Source organism: Diplodia corticola (assembly GCF_001883845.1).
Source record: "Diplodia corticola strain CBS 112549 chromosome Unknown scaffold38, whole genome shotgun sequence".
In the NCBI taxonomy this organism is placed as follows: domain Eukaryota; kingdom Fungi; phylum Ascomycota; class Dothideomycetes; order Botryosphaeriales; family Botryosphaeriaceae; genus Diplodia; species Diplodia corticola.
Window position 1 is genome coordinate 80,059 of NW_017971517.1, and position 12,531 is coordinate 92,589.

General features: G+C 60.0%; 6 protein-coding genes across 6 annotated transcripts; 3 read left to right on the forward strand and 3 right to left on the reverse strand.

The window, feature by feature from the left end:
• Nucleotides 1–729: 729 nt before the first annotated feature.
• Nucleotides 730–2,481, forward strand: BKCO1_3800025 (uncharacterized protein; the record flags this gene model as incomplete). The annotated part of the gene is made up of 1 exon (XM_020275233.1): nt 730–2,481. The coding sequence occupies one exon, from the start codon at nt 730–732 to the stop codon at nt 2,479–2,481; it is 1,752 nt and encodes a 583-aa protein (XP_020128709.1).
• A 1,187-nt stretch (nt 2,482–3,668) lies between these two features.
• On the forward strand, nt 3,669–5,469 carry BKCO1_3800026 (cytochrome p450 oxidoreductase; the record flags this gene model as incomplete). The annotated part of the gene is made up of 7 exons (XM_020275234.1): nt 3,669–3,861; nt 3,916–4,195; nt 4,248–4,317; nt 4,376–4,768; nt 4,824–5,021; nt 5,085–5,219; nt 5,272–5,469. 7 exons carry the CDS (start codon nt 3,669–3,671, stop codon nt 5,467–5,469), a joined length of 1,467 nt encoding a protein of 488 aa, XP_020128706.1.
• Nucleotides 5,470–6,906: 1,437 nt separating this feature from the next.
• BKCO1_3800027 (zinc-binding oxidoreductase) lies at nt 6,907–8,350 on the reverse strand (the record flags this gene model as incomplete). The annotated part of the gene is made up of 3 exons (XM_020275235.1): nt 6,907–8,008; nt 8,095–8,148; nt 8,211–8,350. 3 exons carry the CDS (start codon nt 8,348–8,350, stop codon nt 6,907–6,909), a joined length of 1,296 nt encoding a protein of 431 aa, XP_020128707.1.
• A 520-nt stretch (nt 8,351–8,870) lies between these two features.
• BKCO1_3800028 (mitochondrial ribosomal protein) lies at nt 8,871–10,432 on the reverse strand (the record flags this gene model as incomplete). Its single annotated transcript, XM_020275236.1, has 2 exons — nt 8,871–9,676; nt 9,736–10,432. The coding sequence occupies 2 exons, from the start codon at nt 10,430–10,432 to the stop codon at nt 8,871–8,873; spliced, it is 1,503 nt and encodes a 500-aa protein (XP_020128714.1).
• Nucleotides 10,433–10,666: 234 nt separating this feature from the next.
• On the forward strand, nt 10,667–11,336 carry BKCO1_3800029 (ribosomal biogenesis regulatory protein; the record flags this gene model as incomplete). The annotated part of the gene is made up of 2 exons (XM_020275237.1): nt 10,667–10,731; nt 10,793–11,336. 2 exons carry the CDS (start codon nt 10,667–10,669, stop codon nt 11,334–11,336), a joined length of 609 nt encoding a protein of 202 aa, XP_020128715.1.
• A 641-nt stretch (nt 11,337–11,977) lies between these two features.
• On the reverse strand, nt 11,978–12,403 carry BKCO1_3800030 (purine-cytosine permease fcy22; the record flags this gene model as incomplete). Its single annotated transcript, XM_020275239.1, has 1 exon — nt 11,978–12,403. The coding sequence occupies one exon, from the start codon at nt 12,401–12,403 to the stop codon at nt 11,978–11,980; it is 426 nt and encodes a 141-aa protein (XP_020128655.1).
• Between the last annotated feature and the right edge of the window lie 128 nt (nt 12,404–12,531).

Consider the following 12,531-nt stretch of genomic DNA (forward strand, 5'->3'; position numbering starts at 1 on the left):
TCAACATCTTTTTTGTGTTTTGCCGTGCCGGACGGCGGCATTGGCAGCTCGCTGTTTTGCCTAGTGGTGGGTCTTGGGGGCCGGGACAGCGTAAAAGCGAGGCGTGCCGCGTCCACTCTTCCCACTTCCCACTTCCCCATCCCGCGCCTCGGCTGCCCTGCGGGGACCCCTTTGCTCCACACCTGCGAAACCCCCGACACAATCGACGAAGAAACACGCGTCCGACCTCGTCTTCGAGTTCTGTCTCCTGACCGGCCAAGATGCAATACGCGCGAGATGCGAAACATTTATTTCCAACTCCGGTCATTTCCGCACGAGTCATCGCGCCGTTGCGGTCAGCTATAAGGGGAAAGCAACCTCCACCCGGTTTCGAAACTGCCAAGGGGAAACGATCCCAATCGTGTTGCGAATGTCGATTAGCTGCTCCCTCGTACACACGCGACGCGGGACGGTGGAATGCGGCGGAAGCTCCCGCCTCAGCCCTGGGGCGCGAAGGCGGCACCACGCACCACGACTCGTGATACGGCTTCGTCATCTGGCGATCAAGCACTGCGAAATCCCCTATAATAGCAGCTTGTGTGCCAATGCGGCTGGCCGTGCCGTCCCGGAGCGCGCTCCTCTTTGCCCACGACCAAATGCCATCGGTTCCCAGTCATGTTCTCGACCAAAGGCCCCGCGAGCTTGACGCGGAGACTATCGCGCAGGAGAGCCCCGAGAGCACATGCACAGATGGATCCACAAACATGCAATGAAACCCCCGAGACGGACCACGGCCTGCCACCCCCGATACCGGCCATTTGGAAGCCCTTGGACGACGGCAGTTCACCCAAGGCGACGGACCAGTATCTGCACCCTTGGTACGGCAATGGCAGCAGGACCGGCGCGGCCGAGACGGGGGCGGAAGCAGACCGAGAGTTCCTCACGCTTGCGCTCCCGACTCCGGACACGCTTCCAACCTTCACTGCCCGGGACTGGACGGGTGAAAGCACGCCGAGGCCGCGCACGTTTAGTCTGCGGAGCACCATCAGCCATACGAGCTGGAAGAGCTGGAACAATGACCGCCGGGTCGATTCAGCCCATCAGGGACCAAATTCCGAGAGGAGGACCTTTTCCATGCGCTCGCTGTCCCGGAGACTGTCCGTCGTCGAGACCCCCCCTCCAAAAGACCCGCCAGAAAAAGCCGCACCGCGGGAAGATGCCGACTTCCTATCGCTCCTGAAGGAATCGAGGCTCACTCCGGACGCGGCAGCGGGGACCGCCAGACGGCGCAGACCAAAAAGCATAGCGGTCCACGAAGCCGCCGGCACGTCCAACGTCTCCCTGGCCCTGTACCAACCCCACGAAGACGACTGGAAGAGACAGACAGAGCCCACCGACGGCACTGGGCTCGACGAAAAATGCCTGGCCAGCGAGCTCAACGACGACAAGATCCCCATGATACCTGAGGAGCAGCCGATTGGCAGCACACCACCCCCCCTCACAACTTCGAACCTCCACACCCTCGGCACCATCACTGCCGACTCCCTCCACCTGGCCAAAGACAAAGACCTGCCCGACCTCCCCCTGCCCGCGTACCCGCCCACCAGCGACACCGGCTCCTCCACCTTCTCCGCGACCCGCACCCGACGTCACGCCTCCAACACCAGAACCCCCCACCGCGGCTCCACCGCCGGCGCCGCCCACCACCACCGCCGCTCCCGCAGCTCCACCACCCACTTCTTCGGCCTCGTCCCACGCCGCCGCACCACCGTCACCGGCGCCAACCCCAACGCCGCCGCCACCGCCACTACCTCTACCCGCAACAACAACAACAACAACAACAACAACGAAGGCCGCCCGCCGGCCCCCTCCACCACCCCCCGCCGCGCCCCCACCATCCTCTCCCGCGTCCCCACCCTCCTCCTCTCCCGCACCTCCACCCTCCGCACCCGCCGCTCCAGCACCTTCCCACTCAACCGCCACGCCTCCACCAAAACCAGGCCAGTCAAACCCGTCCCCCTCGCCACCATCACCCGGCACTGCGGCGCGTCCGCCGCATCCGACCAGAACGACAACGGCAACCCCATCCGCGCGCAAGCCGAGCGCGTCGGCGCGTGGGTGTCGACGCAGCAAGAGCGCGGGCTCGTCGCGCAGTTCCGCGAGCAGGGGCGGCGGGACGAGTACGCGCGGGCGCGGGCGGAGGAGCGCGAGCGCCGGCGGATGCGCGAGATGGAGGAGGAGCGGGAGCGGGCGGGGTGCGCGCGGTGGCGGATACGGCGGTGGCTTGTGATGGGTGAGGAGGGGGGGGGCGAGGGCGAGCTGGGTGAGATGGGTGAGATGGGTGAGATGGGCGGGGGCGGGGGTGGGGCTGGGGCTGGTGGCGATGGGGGGATGGCGGTGGTGGATGGGATGGTGGAGTGGCCGGAGGAGGGGATTTGGGATGGGTTTGTCGATGGGGGGGAGGTGGGATCGGTGGGGGAGGAGGACGAGGAGGAGTGGTAGGTTGGTAGGTAGATTGCGTCGGCGACCCGGGCTGATTGGTCGGTACGGCAGAGCCGGGAACTGTGCGGGGAGAAACGCACGCTGCGAGACGAGCGCAAGCTTTCCGGGCTGACGTGACTTGCTCACTGATGAGCTGTGCTGGGGAACCGTACGTGGAGCTCGGAGGCTCAGCGCAAGAGGCCGTTGCGCCCACCGTGCTTCCTTCATTAGTTAGTGACTCCCTGGCAGGTTTGCCTCGTTAGGCCTAGTGCTGAGTCCAAGACGACTCGATATCAATGACTAAGCTAATAGACTTGTCCATGGGCATGCTGAAATCCCGCGTGGCTTGGAGCGAATACGTATGTGGCTGCAGTGCACGGGTGTGGCTAAGCGCTAGCTGGAGCACTGTCACGACACCACGGCTTGGACAGGAGCCTCACCACTGGCTTTAGCTGCGAAGATGGCTCGGGAAGGGGCCCTATCATGGTAGTTTCCATCACCACCCCCTCCCCTCCGTTGAACCAACAACATTGCAGTTCAGATGGAGTTATCTCGGCACGCAGGGACGCCCGGCACATGGGGAGGGAGGCTGCTTCCATTCGGAAACCGCGAGAGCTTGCGTTCTCCGCGATCGGCAGAACTACTGCGGGGGTCGCTTACGGCAAGTAGGGATCATCATCGGTCCGCCCTTGAGACGATCCTCTTGCCTACTCCAAGCCGCTGCTCATACTCCGTACCCGTTAAGCACAAGGACTGTCCCGAGTGTTTCAACGAACAAGGATCCCGGCCGAGTCGGACTGTTCAACAGCCCGAACAAGTGTACCCCGCAGATGCCCACTCGAAGAATCCGCATATGCAGTAAAAGTGCGACACGGAAGTGTAGCTATCCGGAGCGCTAGTTTCCATGTTTCAGCTTTGACTGGCCGCCTAAGGCTCGGGAAGCCAACCAACCTCCTCCTTCGCTCTGAATCGAAACCCGAGACGGTTCACGTGAGCTCTAAGGGGGCCGAGTTGTCCGAGTTATAGGACAGGATCATCAGCCAAGAGTGGATCGGCGGGTCGGAACGTCGGAACCGCAATCACTTCCGCCCCGCACTACGAAGCCAGTCAAAACAAAAGGATTTGATCGTTATACTCAGCAAACAGACTTTCTCTCTTGCTCCTTCTGCCCATCCAAAAAAAAAAAAAATAAGCTTATCGTACATACCATGGGGCTCGCGCTTTACCTTTCGATCCTGGCCTTGGGCGTGCTGATGGCCAAGTCCATCATTCAAGCCATCAGATCGCCGCTCCGCTCGATACCCGGCCCCCCGCTCGCCCGGTTCACGCGGTTATGGTATCTCAAAGAAGTCTGGACGGGAACATTTCCGTGGACGAACATTGACCTGCACCGAAAACACGGTATGTGGCGTGCGCAAGCCGACCGCTTGGTCCATCAAGCGCTGATCTACTCAGGGCCTGTCGTCCGCATCGCCCCGAACGAATACTCCATCGACGACCCCGAGGCGGTGAGGATCATCTACGGACACGGCACCGCCTTCACAAAAGGGCCGTGGTACACGGCCAGCGGCGTGCCGCACCAGGCCAACCTATTCAACGACACCAACCCGAAGTCCCATGCCGCCGAGAGGCGCAAGTTCGCGTCGCTGTACTCCATGTCGGCGTTGGTTGGCATGGAGGAGGCGGTCAACAGCTGCATCGACTACTTCAAGGACAGGCTGACGGACTTCGCGCGGTATGTATAGAGTCCATGCTTCCCTTGGCCGTGCATGGCTGATCAATGTCAGCTCCGGGGAGACGTTCGACCTGCCCTGGTGGATGCAGTGTTTCGCTTTCGACACGATCGGGGAGATGTCGGTACGTAAATGCCATGGGGCACGGGTAGCCGCTGGGTTGACAGTTGATCCTTGACAAGCTATCCAAACGTTTTGGCTTCCTCGACGCCGGCAAGGACCCTCTAAGCATCATGTCCGGCCTGGACGTCTTTCTGCTGTATTGCGCCCGCGTCGGGGTGCTCCCCGAGACACACCCCATCATCTTCAAGATCATGTCTTTGTTCGGCGCGAATCCTCTCGAAAATGTCGGCGAGTTTGCCAGAGAGCAAGTGCAAGCCTACAAGCAAAACGTCGAGGGCGAGACGTTCCTGTCAAAGGCTCTGCGAATCCACCACGAACAACCGGAGCGGCTTTCGCAGGATGACATACTGGGAATTTGCCAGATGAATCTGTTTGCTGGATCCGACACGTCGAGCATCAGCCTCACAAGCATTCTGTGGCACCTCCTGCAAAACCAAGATGCGCTGGTCAAGGTGCGTGTCCAGCCGTCCTCGCCTGAGGCTTCACTGACACATTCTCCCCCACCAGCTGCGGGCCGAGGTTGACCAAACGTATTCGCAAAACCACGTCAAGAACACCGTCACGTTCGCCGAATCGCAAAACATGCCCTACCTGCAGGCCGCCATCAAAGAAGCCTTGAGGATGCATCCCGCCACAGGCCTTCCTCTCAGCAGAGTGGTGCCGAAAGGCGGAGCAACCATATCGGGGCACTTCTTCCCGGAAGGAGTACGTGCTGCATCTCGGATTCCCCCCCCCCCCCTTCATGCGCTTGCTGAAACGAAGGCTTAGACGATCGTGGGCATCAACTCATGGGTCGCGCACAACAACAAACACGTCTTTGGCGACGACGTGGATAAATTCAGACCGGAGCGGTGGCTCGTCAGCAAAGAAGCCGAACAGATTCTGGACAGGTACTGGTTGCCGGTAAGCCGCCTCGCCAGTCCCGCAGCCAGCCGCAATCTGACCCGCTGCATAGTTTGGCCACGGATCGAGGACTTGCATCGGCAAGAACATCGCGCTCATGGAAATCTCCAAGGTGATTCCGCATCTGCTCAGGCACTTTGACCTTGCGCTGGTGCGTCCGGAGCAGGCACCCACCCTTCACAATGTCTGGTTCGTGAAGCAAACCAACATCCGCGTCACGGTCAAGGTGCGGAAACTCGACCGCGTGTGAAATCGAGGGATGTGTTGGGACACAAAGCACCTATGTGAATGCATGAATCGAGCCATCCATCCGTGGTTTGCGCCGTAACTCGGCTCCCGGAGGAAGGAAGAATGACTCATAGACTCAAGTAGAGGACACCAAGACGGTTCGTGTAGACCATGGTTGCTAGCAGTTCCGTTGGGCAATCTTGCTGGGCGTTACCAAAACTCGATCGCTCAGTCTTCGTTTGCACTAGCCGTCGTATAGGCTATATACGAAGCATCTACATAGGCTATAGAGGCAAAAATGAAAAATGAAAAGGCGCTAGTAGCGAAAGAAAACACCTTGCACCACGAGGCAGCTGTTAGTACGCCTACCTCAGGGCCGCTAGTCGGAGACCTAGCGACATCTACCGTATCCAAACGTGTGGATATACCTTACCGAGCATAGCGCACGGCATCTCAGATCTACCACTGGCCGAGACAACAATGCTAAGCCCATCCTTCCCGCCAGATCCCAAAAAGAGTGTTCGCAGGCGACAACAGACTTACGAAGCAAGGGCCCTAAGGGCTGCTAGCTGGCGTGCCGACCCTGGCGCCGTCTGCAAAAGCGAAAAGCGCCGACCCGTTTGACTGGTAGCGAAGTGTACCCGTTACGGTCGTGCTCCCTGCTCAACAAGTACAGGCTCTTTCTCTGTTGTATGGTTTCTCTGATCCGTTCGTGTATGTGGGGCTATGCGTCTGATATCATGATGACGAGGAGAACCAGTCAGCTATCCATGTGGTATAAAATGTGGCGTTCCGGCACTTTCTCTAGAGCAGCACCAGCAATCTCCAACCCACCTTTACTTCGAGACGAAGATGCGTTCCACTATCCTTCTCTTTTTCCTCGCCATCGCTGGCACCAATGCCCGCACATGCAAGAAGGGCGATGACAGGTGCGGTGTAAGTGACGATTTTTCGTAAGCTGAAGTATAATCAACTGATTATTTTGGCTCGTTAGGTCTGCGATAAAGGACGGTGCTTGGTCAGACCCCACTTTTTCACCTGGGATGTCACTTATTATGATTGTGAACCAGGCACTATAGTAAGTCTAAAGGACTATAATAATACTAAATCAAGTATTCTGAAGTAACCTTCGATGTAGTGCAAGCCACGAGACATGAGCAACATAGAAATTAGGATGAAGCAGGCGCAGGATTGGGACCTGGGCAGGTACTGTGGCGTAAAGCAGGACGCCTCGAGAGCCACGTGCGAAAAGCCGGATGAGGATCCATACGCTGAGTGGGCATCATGATCGATTCATCCTCACAACCCTTGGGGGCGCTATCCGTGGCACCTTCTATGGGGGACTAGGCCGCAGAAATGAGACCTACTTCGTCGCCATCTGTACTTGAATCTATATCATCTTTCGCAACAGCGCTCCTTCATGCTTGACCGTGAGCCCCACACGAGTGATTCTGTCTTTCTACGTGTGACGAACGCCTCCGCCCCCTTCTCCCCTCTGATCCAAAGAACCCTCCTCCCGGCCCCCACCCCCCTCCTCCTCCTCCCGCAGAACCACGACCAACTTCTTCGCCGACACGCCCCTCCTCAACCGATCCATGCCCTCCTGCACCCGCCCCAACCCCACGCCGACCACCTCCGGCTCCGGCAAGCACCTGACCCTCCCGTCCGCCAGCGCGCGCGGCAGGAACCCCTCGAAAACCGCCGGCCCCACCCGCGTCTTCCTGACGTCCGTCGCCATGACGACCCCGCACTCGACACCCTCGGGCAAAGCGTCGTCCGCCAAGCCCCCCGGCGGCGGCAGCGGTCTCACCGTGCAAACGCGCAGCAATAACCCGCCCCCGCCCCCCTCCCCATCCCCCTCACCCACGCCCCGCCTCCCCCTCCTCCCCCTTTCCCGCTCCGCCGCCGCCGCCGCCGCCACCCTCCCCGCGACATCCAAGCACGCCTCGAGCGCTCCCCCCATCCCGACCGCATCCACGACGCCCACGACCTTTCGCCGCTCCGCCGCGAGCGCGCCGACGACCGCATCCACGACGTCCGTGCGGCGGTAGTCGAAGACGGCCTCGGCGCCGAGGGAGCTCGTCGCGTAGCCGAAATTGGCCGCGGACGCGGTGGCGACGACGGCGTGGCCGGCGGCGCGGGCGAGCTGGCACGCGGCGGAGCCGACGGAGGAGGCGGCGCCCCAGACGAGGAGGACGGGCGCCGTCGTCTGCGCCGGGCCGTCGTCGTCGGCGTCGCGTCCCGGTGCTGCTGCGTTGGGGGAAGGAGGAGGGGGCGCGAGGTCGGCGGGGGGCAGGGGCAGGCCGAGGAGGTGCGGCTCGAAGAGGGCGCCGGCGGCGGTGGCGAAGGCGAGCGGGAGGACGGCGGCGAGGGTGGGGGCGAGCGAGGGCGGGAGCGGCGCGATAATGAGCGGCGGGGAGAGCTTGACGTAGGTTTGGAACGCGCCGGCGGCGGGGTCGCGGGTCGCGAAGCCGAGGGCGAGGCCGGCGACGGGCTGGCCGAGGCGGAGGGAGGGCGGGGCGTGCGGGCCGAGGGCGACGATTGTGCCGGCGACGTCGCGGCTGCGTGAAGGGGAGGGGGTGGGTCGTCAGTTCATCAGTCTGGTGGTTGGTGACTGAGGGGTTGGTTGTGGTTGTGGTTGACTTACCCTAGGATCCAAGGGTAGGGAAGGGGGATGAAGGCGGTGGATTGGACGACCCAGCTGTAGACCCTTGTCAGCAGCTCGGAGCGTCTGAAGCCCGTGACGCCGTCTCCATTACTTACTCCACGGGGTTGATGGCGACTGCGGCTGTCTTGACAATGATCTCGTCACTGATAGGCGTGGGATATGGGGCTTCCCCAATCTCGAGCGGATAAGCCTTTTCGGCTGTGAGAAAGGCAGCGGTGTTGACAGGTTTGGTCATGATGATCTCACGACGGCTCTACAAGCGACCCGAGTTGATCGATATGCCGAAATGGGTATGACTGATCAGGTGCTTGGTATACGTGGAGAGCCCAAAGGGACATGCGTAGAAATAAGACTTAAGCCGACTTACAAACGGGTCGAAGCTTTATATGTCTTCTTCTACTCCTCTCACCTTTAACATGTGTTACTTGTTTCCAATCGTAGGGCTTATGGCGTTGGTGCCGGAGATAACAGGGCTTACGGCGTTAAGTGAGCCATCGGGGACGGAGCATCCGTGGAGTAGCAGGACAGGCAGCGAGCGTCGGAAAGGCGGCCGGAAATTTAGTTAAATCCGGGACCGTTTTCTTTTCTTTCAAAAAGAAAAAAGCCCGGTAGGAGAAAGGTCGTTACCATAACATAGGGTCGTAATAAAACCTTAGGCTTGATAGTAGTCGTGCTTTACTTCCTTACAGTAACAACTCACTCTAGATTCTTCTGGTGCCGGTTGCTAACATGTCTTTATTTCGTTTCCTATCCCCTTATATTCTGTACTTGACCGTCGCCCTCTCAAGCTCGCCGATGATGCCGCCACCCGACACGGTCCACTTCTCGCTCACCAAGTTCTCGTCCACCGTCCGTCTCATCATGCCACTCTGAGCGTAGTACTCAATGATCGCTCTCGCCTCTTCCCGCGTCAAACCCTTCACCTTCAGGATCTCCACGTTGGACAAGGCCTTGAGACTACGCTCATCGATCTTTTTGTACGGGTTCCACAAAGGCAGACCGGTGGCTCCATTTTGTTTCGCTTCGATCCTCTCGATGGCGAAATCCAGGGCGTTGGACTTGGGCGAGTTGCTGCCCGACGTAGCGGCGAGCACGATCCCACCGTTCGGGAGCTTTGCCGTACCGTTGAGCAGGTTGACGAAATGGCGGACGAGGACGAGGTCGTGTGCGTGTATCGGCTTGGCCTCACGGTCGATGTATTCGCTGTTGTTCATGATGAACGAAAGGTTGTCCATGCACACCATGACGGGCGGACGGGTCAGTCCTTCGGCGGCCTTTTCCTTGTTGCTGAGCGTCGTGAGCTCCTTCCAAAACGCCCGGAGGACGGGCCAAGCGACGTCCGCGTCCCGGGCACCCAATTGCGCCAGATCCAGGAGCCTGTCTCCCTTGAGCGCTACCGGGAGCGTGTGTTCGTGCGCGAGCTTGAGGCTCCCCAAGACCTTTTCGTTGGCCTTGGCAACCTGGGCGAGCAGAGAAGCAGTGTAATTCTTCTGGGTGTATTGCGGGGGGGTCTCTCCGTCGAGAGCAGCATAGGCAGTATGGCCGATGGTCAATTCCATTGCTGTACAGCATTGCAGTCAGTTTGACCGTCGCTAGTCCTATGCACCTCTAGATACGCACCATCGGGGAAGTTGATGACGACCCAGCCCTTGAGGAAAGCCATGCTCATGGCCTGCAGCAGCAGGGTGGTCTTGCCGCTAGCCCTGTCGCCATAGACGATCTTTCTGACGGCCGAAGTGGGCGGCGAGTCGGCCGTAGTGGCATCAAGAGGCGGGCCAGCGGTTTTGTTGCCAGACGCAGCCTCGACGGCGCTGATCAACCTGCCCAGCTCGACAGTCTCTCGCCTTGCGAGCATGGCAGGCCGTCTGAAGAGACCCCAACTTTGGTTGGGCTTGAAGGCGTCCACAGCGCGCAGCTGGTCGACCACAGGGTCCATTGGTATGCCGACAACCTTTCCTTGGATGGCAGCGTCTCCCACATCTTCGGCCTGGAGATCCGGGAGGCCACGAACCTCAAGCGCGTTGGTGTTGCTCAGGACGATGCGCTTGCGCAGTGCCTTCCGCTCGCCGGGAGCTGGCCGCTTGCCCGTATCCCTGGACGAAGAGCTCTTCTTGATCCGCAGCCCCTTGACACCCTTCTTTGGCGGGCCGGCCGAGGAGTTGCCCTTCTTCTGGTTTGGATTCTTGAGCTTCGCGGCGGACGTCGAGAAAGACACGATCGGCGTCGCGCTGGGCAGGAACCGGGGTCGGGCGAGACATGGTGAGGGGAGAGCGGCGGGCCGCAGGGGCAATTGGCCCAGGCAATGTCTTGGGGGCATCGCTGCAGAGCCGAGGGGAGGCGCGGTCGACGGACGGGTCGAGGCTGGCGGCGATGCACGCGACGTGCGAATGGACGGGAGAGCTGGCGGCGCGCAGCGGGCGTTTTTCCACCGCCGGCGCCGGCGCACGGACCCCGACCGTCCAGGAATTTTTTTGCGGCAGAAGGGCGGCCGACGTAACTAGCACCCAGACGACGACTTCTCTGTCGTCCATCCTCCCATATTCCCCCCACCATGAGTGTAGACGCCGACATGATGGACGTGGATGGCGCGCCGGTCAATGGCGCCAAGTCGCGCCCGTACGACCACCAGCTGCTCTCCCCCAGCCCGGCATTCTTCGTGCTAACGGCCTCCTCCCAGGTCTGTGACGGTCGAGAAGCCCATTCCCTACACCTTCGACCTCGGCAACCTTCTCTGCACCGACACGAACCCGCTTCCCGACTCCGGTGAGGACACCATCCGCGACACTGCCCGCGACTGCGCCCAGGTCCTCATCAACCAACTGCTCGCCACCTGCGAGGTCCGTTCTACCAAGGACGGCGTGCTGCTCGACCTCCCGACCGCGACCACCCCCGTCCCACGCGAGAAGCCTGCGCCCAAACCGAAGGAGCCTACCAAGTGGGAGCTATTCGCCGCCAAGAAGGGCATCAAGGACAAGAAGAAGGAGGGCAATCTGGTCTACGACGAAGAGAAGGGCGAGTGGGTTCCCAAGTGGGGCTACAAGGGCAAGAACAAGGACGCCGACAGCGAGTGGCTGGTCGAGGTCGACGAGAAGAAGGAGGCCAAGACGGGCGAGGCCGAAAATCCGCGTACCGCGAGCCGGAAGGAGAGGGTGGAGAGAGTAAAGAGGAACGAGAGGAAACAGAGGGCCAACGAGGCGCGTGCCAGAAGGAAGGGCGCGTAGGCGCACTCGCGAGTGAAGAAAGCAAAAAAAGGCTGTTTGGGGGCTCGGCGCACGGAGTATTGGATGGCTCATGGCAGGCAACTTGGGACGGCGTCGGCACCGCTTGTGGCATTTTGTATGGCTAAGATGATACTGTCAGCATGGAGCAGGAAACCAGTTCAATCCATGAAATATGCCACACTTGTTATCTTTTTTTACCACTCAATACTTCACTATCGGCCAGGACGGCGCACTGTCGACTACTTATTCAGCAACATCCCCCGATGCGTGCGACGTCCTCCTGCACGGTACCAGAATCCATCCCACTGACACACGCGCTCTTGACCGGCAATCAAAGCGACATGAATTGGCTAGTTCATGTTCGCCTCCGCCATGTTGTTACATAAAAGGTGAGCAGACCAAGTGACCAATGACACAAAAAACGTGGCTACGACTACAACTTTACATGTTTAGACCCTGATAGCCCAGCTCGTTCATGTATCGAACGTGCGCAAGCCAAAATCTAGCACAAGAGCTTTCTCGACCGCACGGGACTTGATATGATCATGCCGATCACTGCTGGGCCAAGCTCAGACGGTCGTTCCCTGCAATGCGCACCCGTACAATCTCGTTGAATTGGAGGGCTAGGCGGGAGGGATCGGTCATCCTTTTGCCGACGTCGCCTCACAATTCGTGACCGTGGCAGACGCCTCTCCTACAACAGCGTGATGGACGGTGTCTGTAAGATTTGGAGCGATAGTGTCCCGGGCCTTCCACCAGTTCTCAATTGTTCTGTTCGATATTTTGAACCATCTTGAGGCCTCCGCGAAGGTTGGCCGCCGGTACGGGTCCTTGGCAGGCTCGCGCATGGAGCGGTAGAGGAAGTCTTGATTGACTGTGCGCAGGACCCGGTGGTGTTGTAGGAACATAAGCACCTCAATCTTCTTCGCCTTGCTGTAGCTGCGCTCAACGCGCGTAACGGGCTTGCGAAGGGCGAACGCTCGCTGCTCGAGGGGGCGAGGCTTCGGGCCAGGCTTTTTACGCGTGCGCACGGGTACGGCAGCTGGAGTGGGGGTGGGTGGTGACATTGCGACGTCGCGAGAGGTTGGTGTTGGTGTTGAAGTTGGTGTTCTGAAGGTCCCGCGAGGACGTATTTAAGCGATGGGATGTCTGTTTTAAAAAAATGCCTCTCTATAACAACACGGCCAATCAGGTT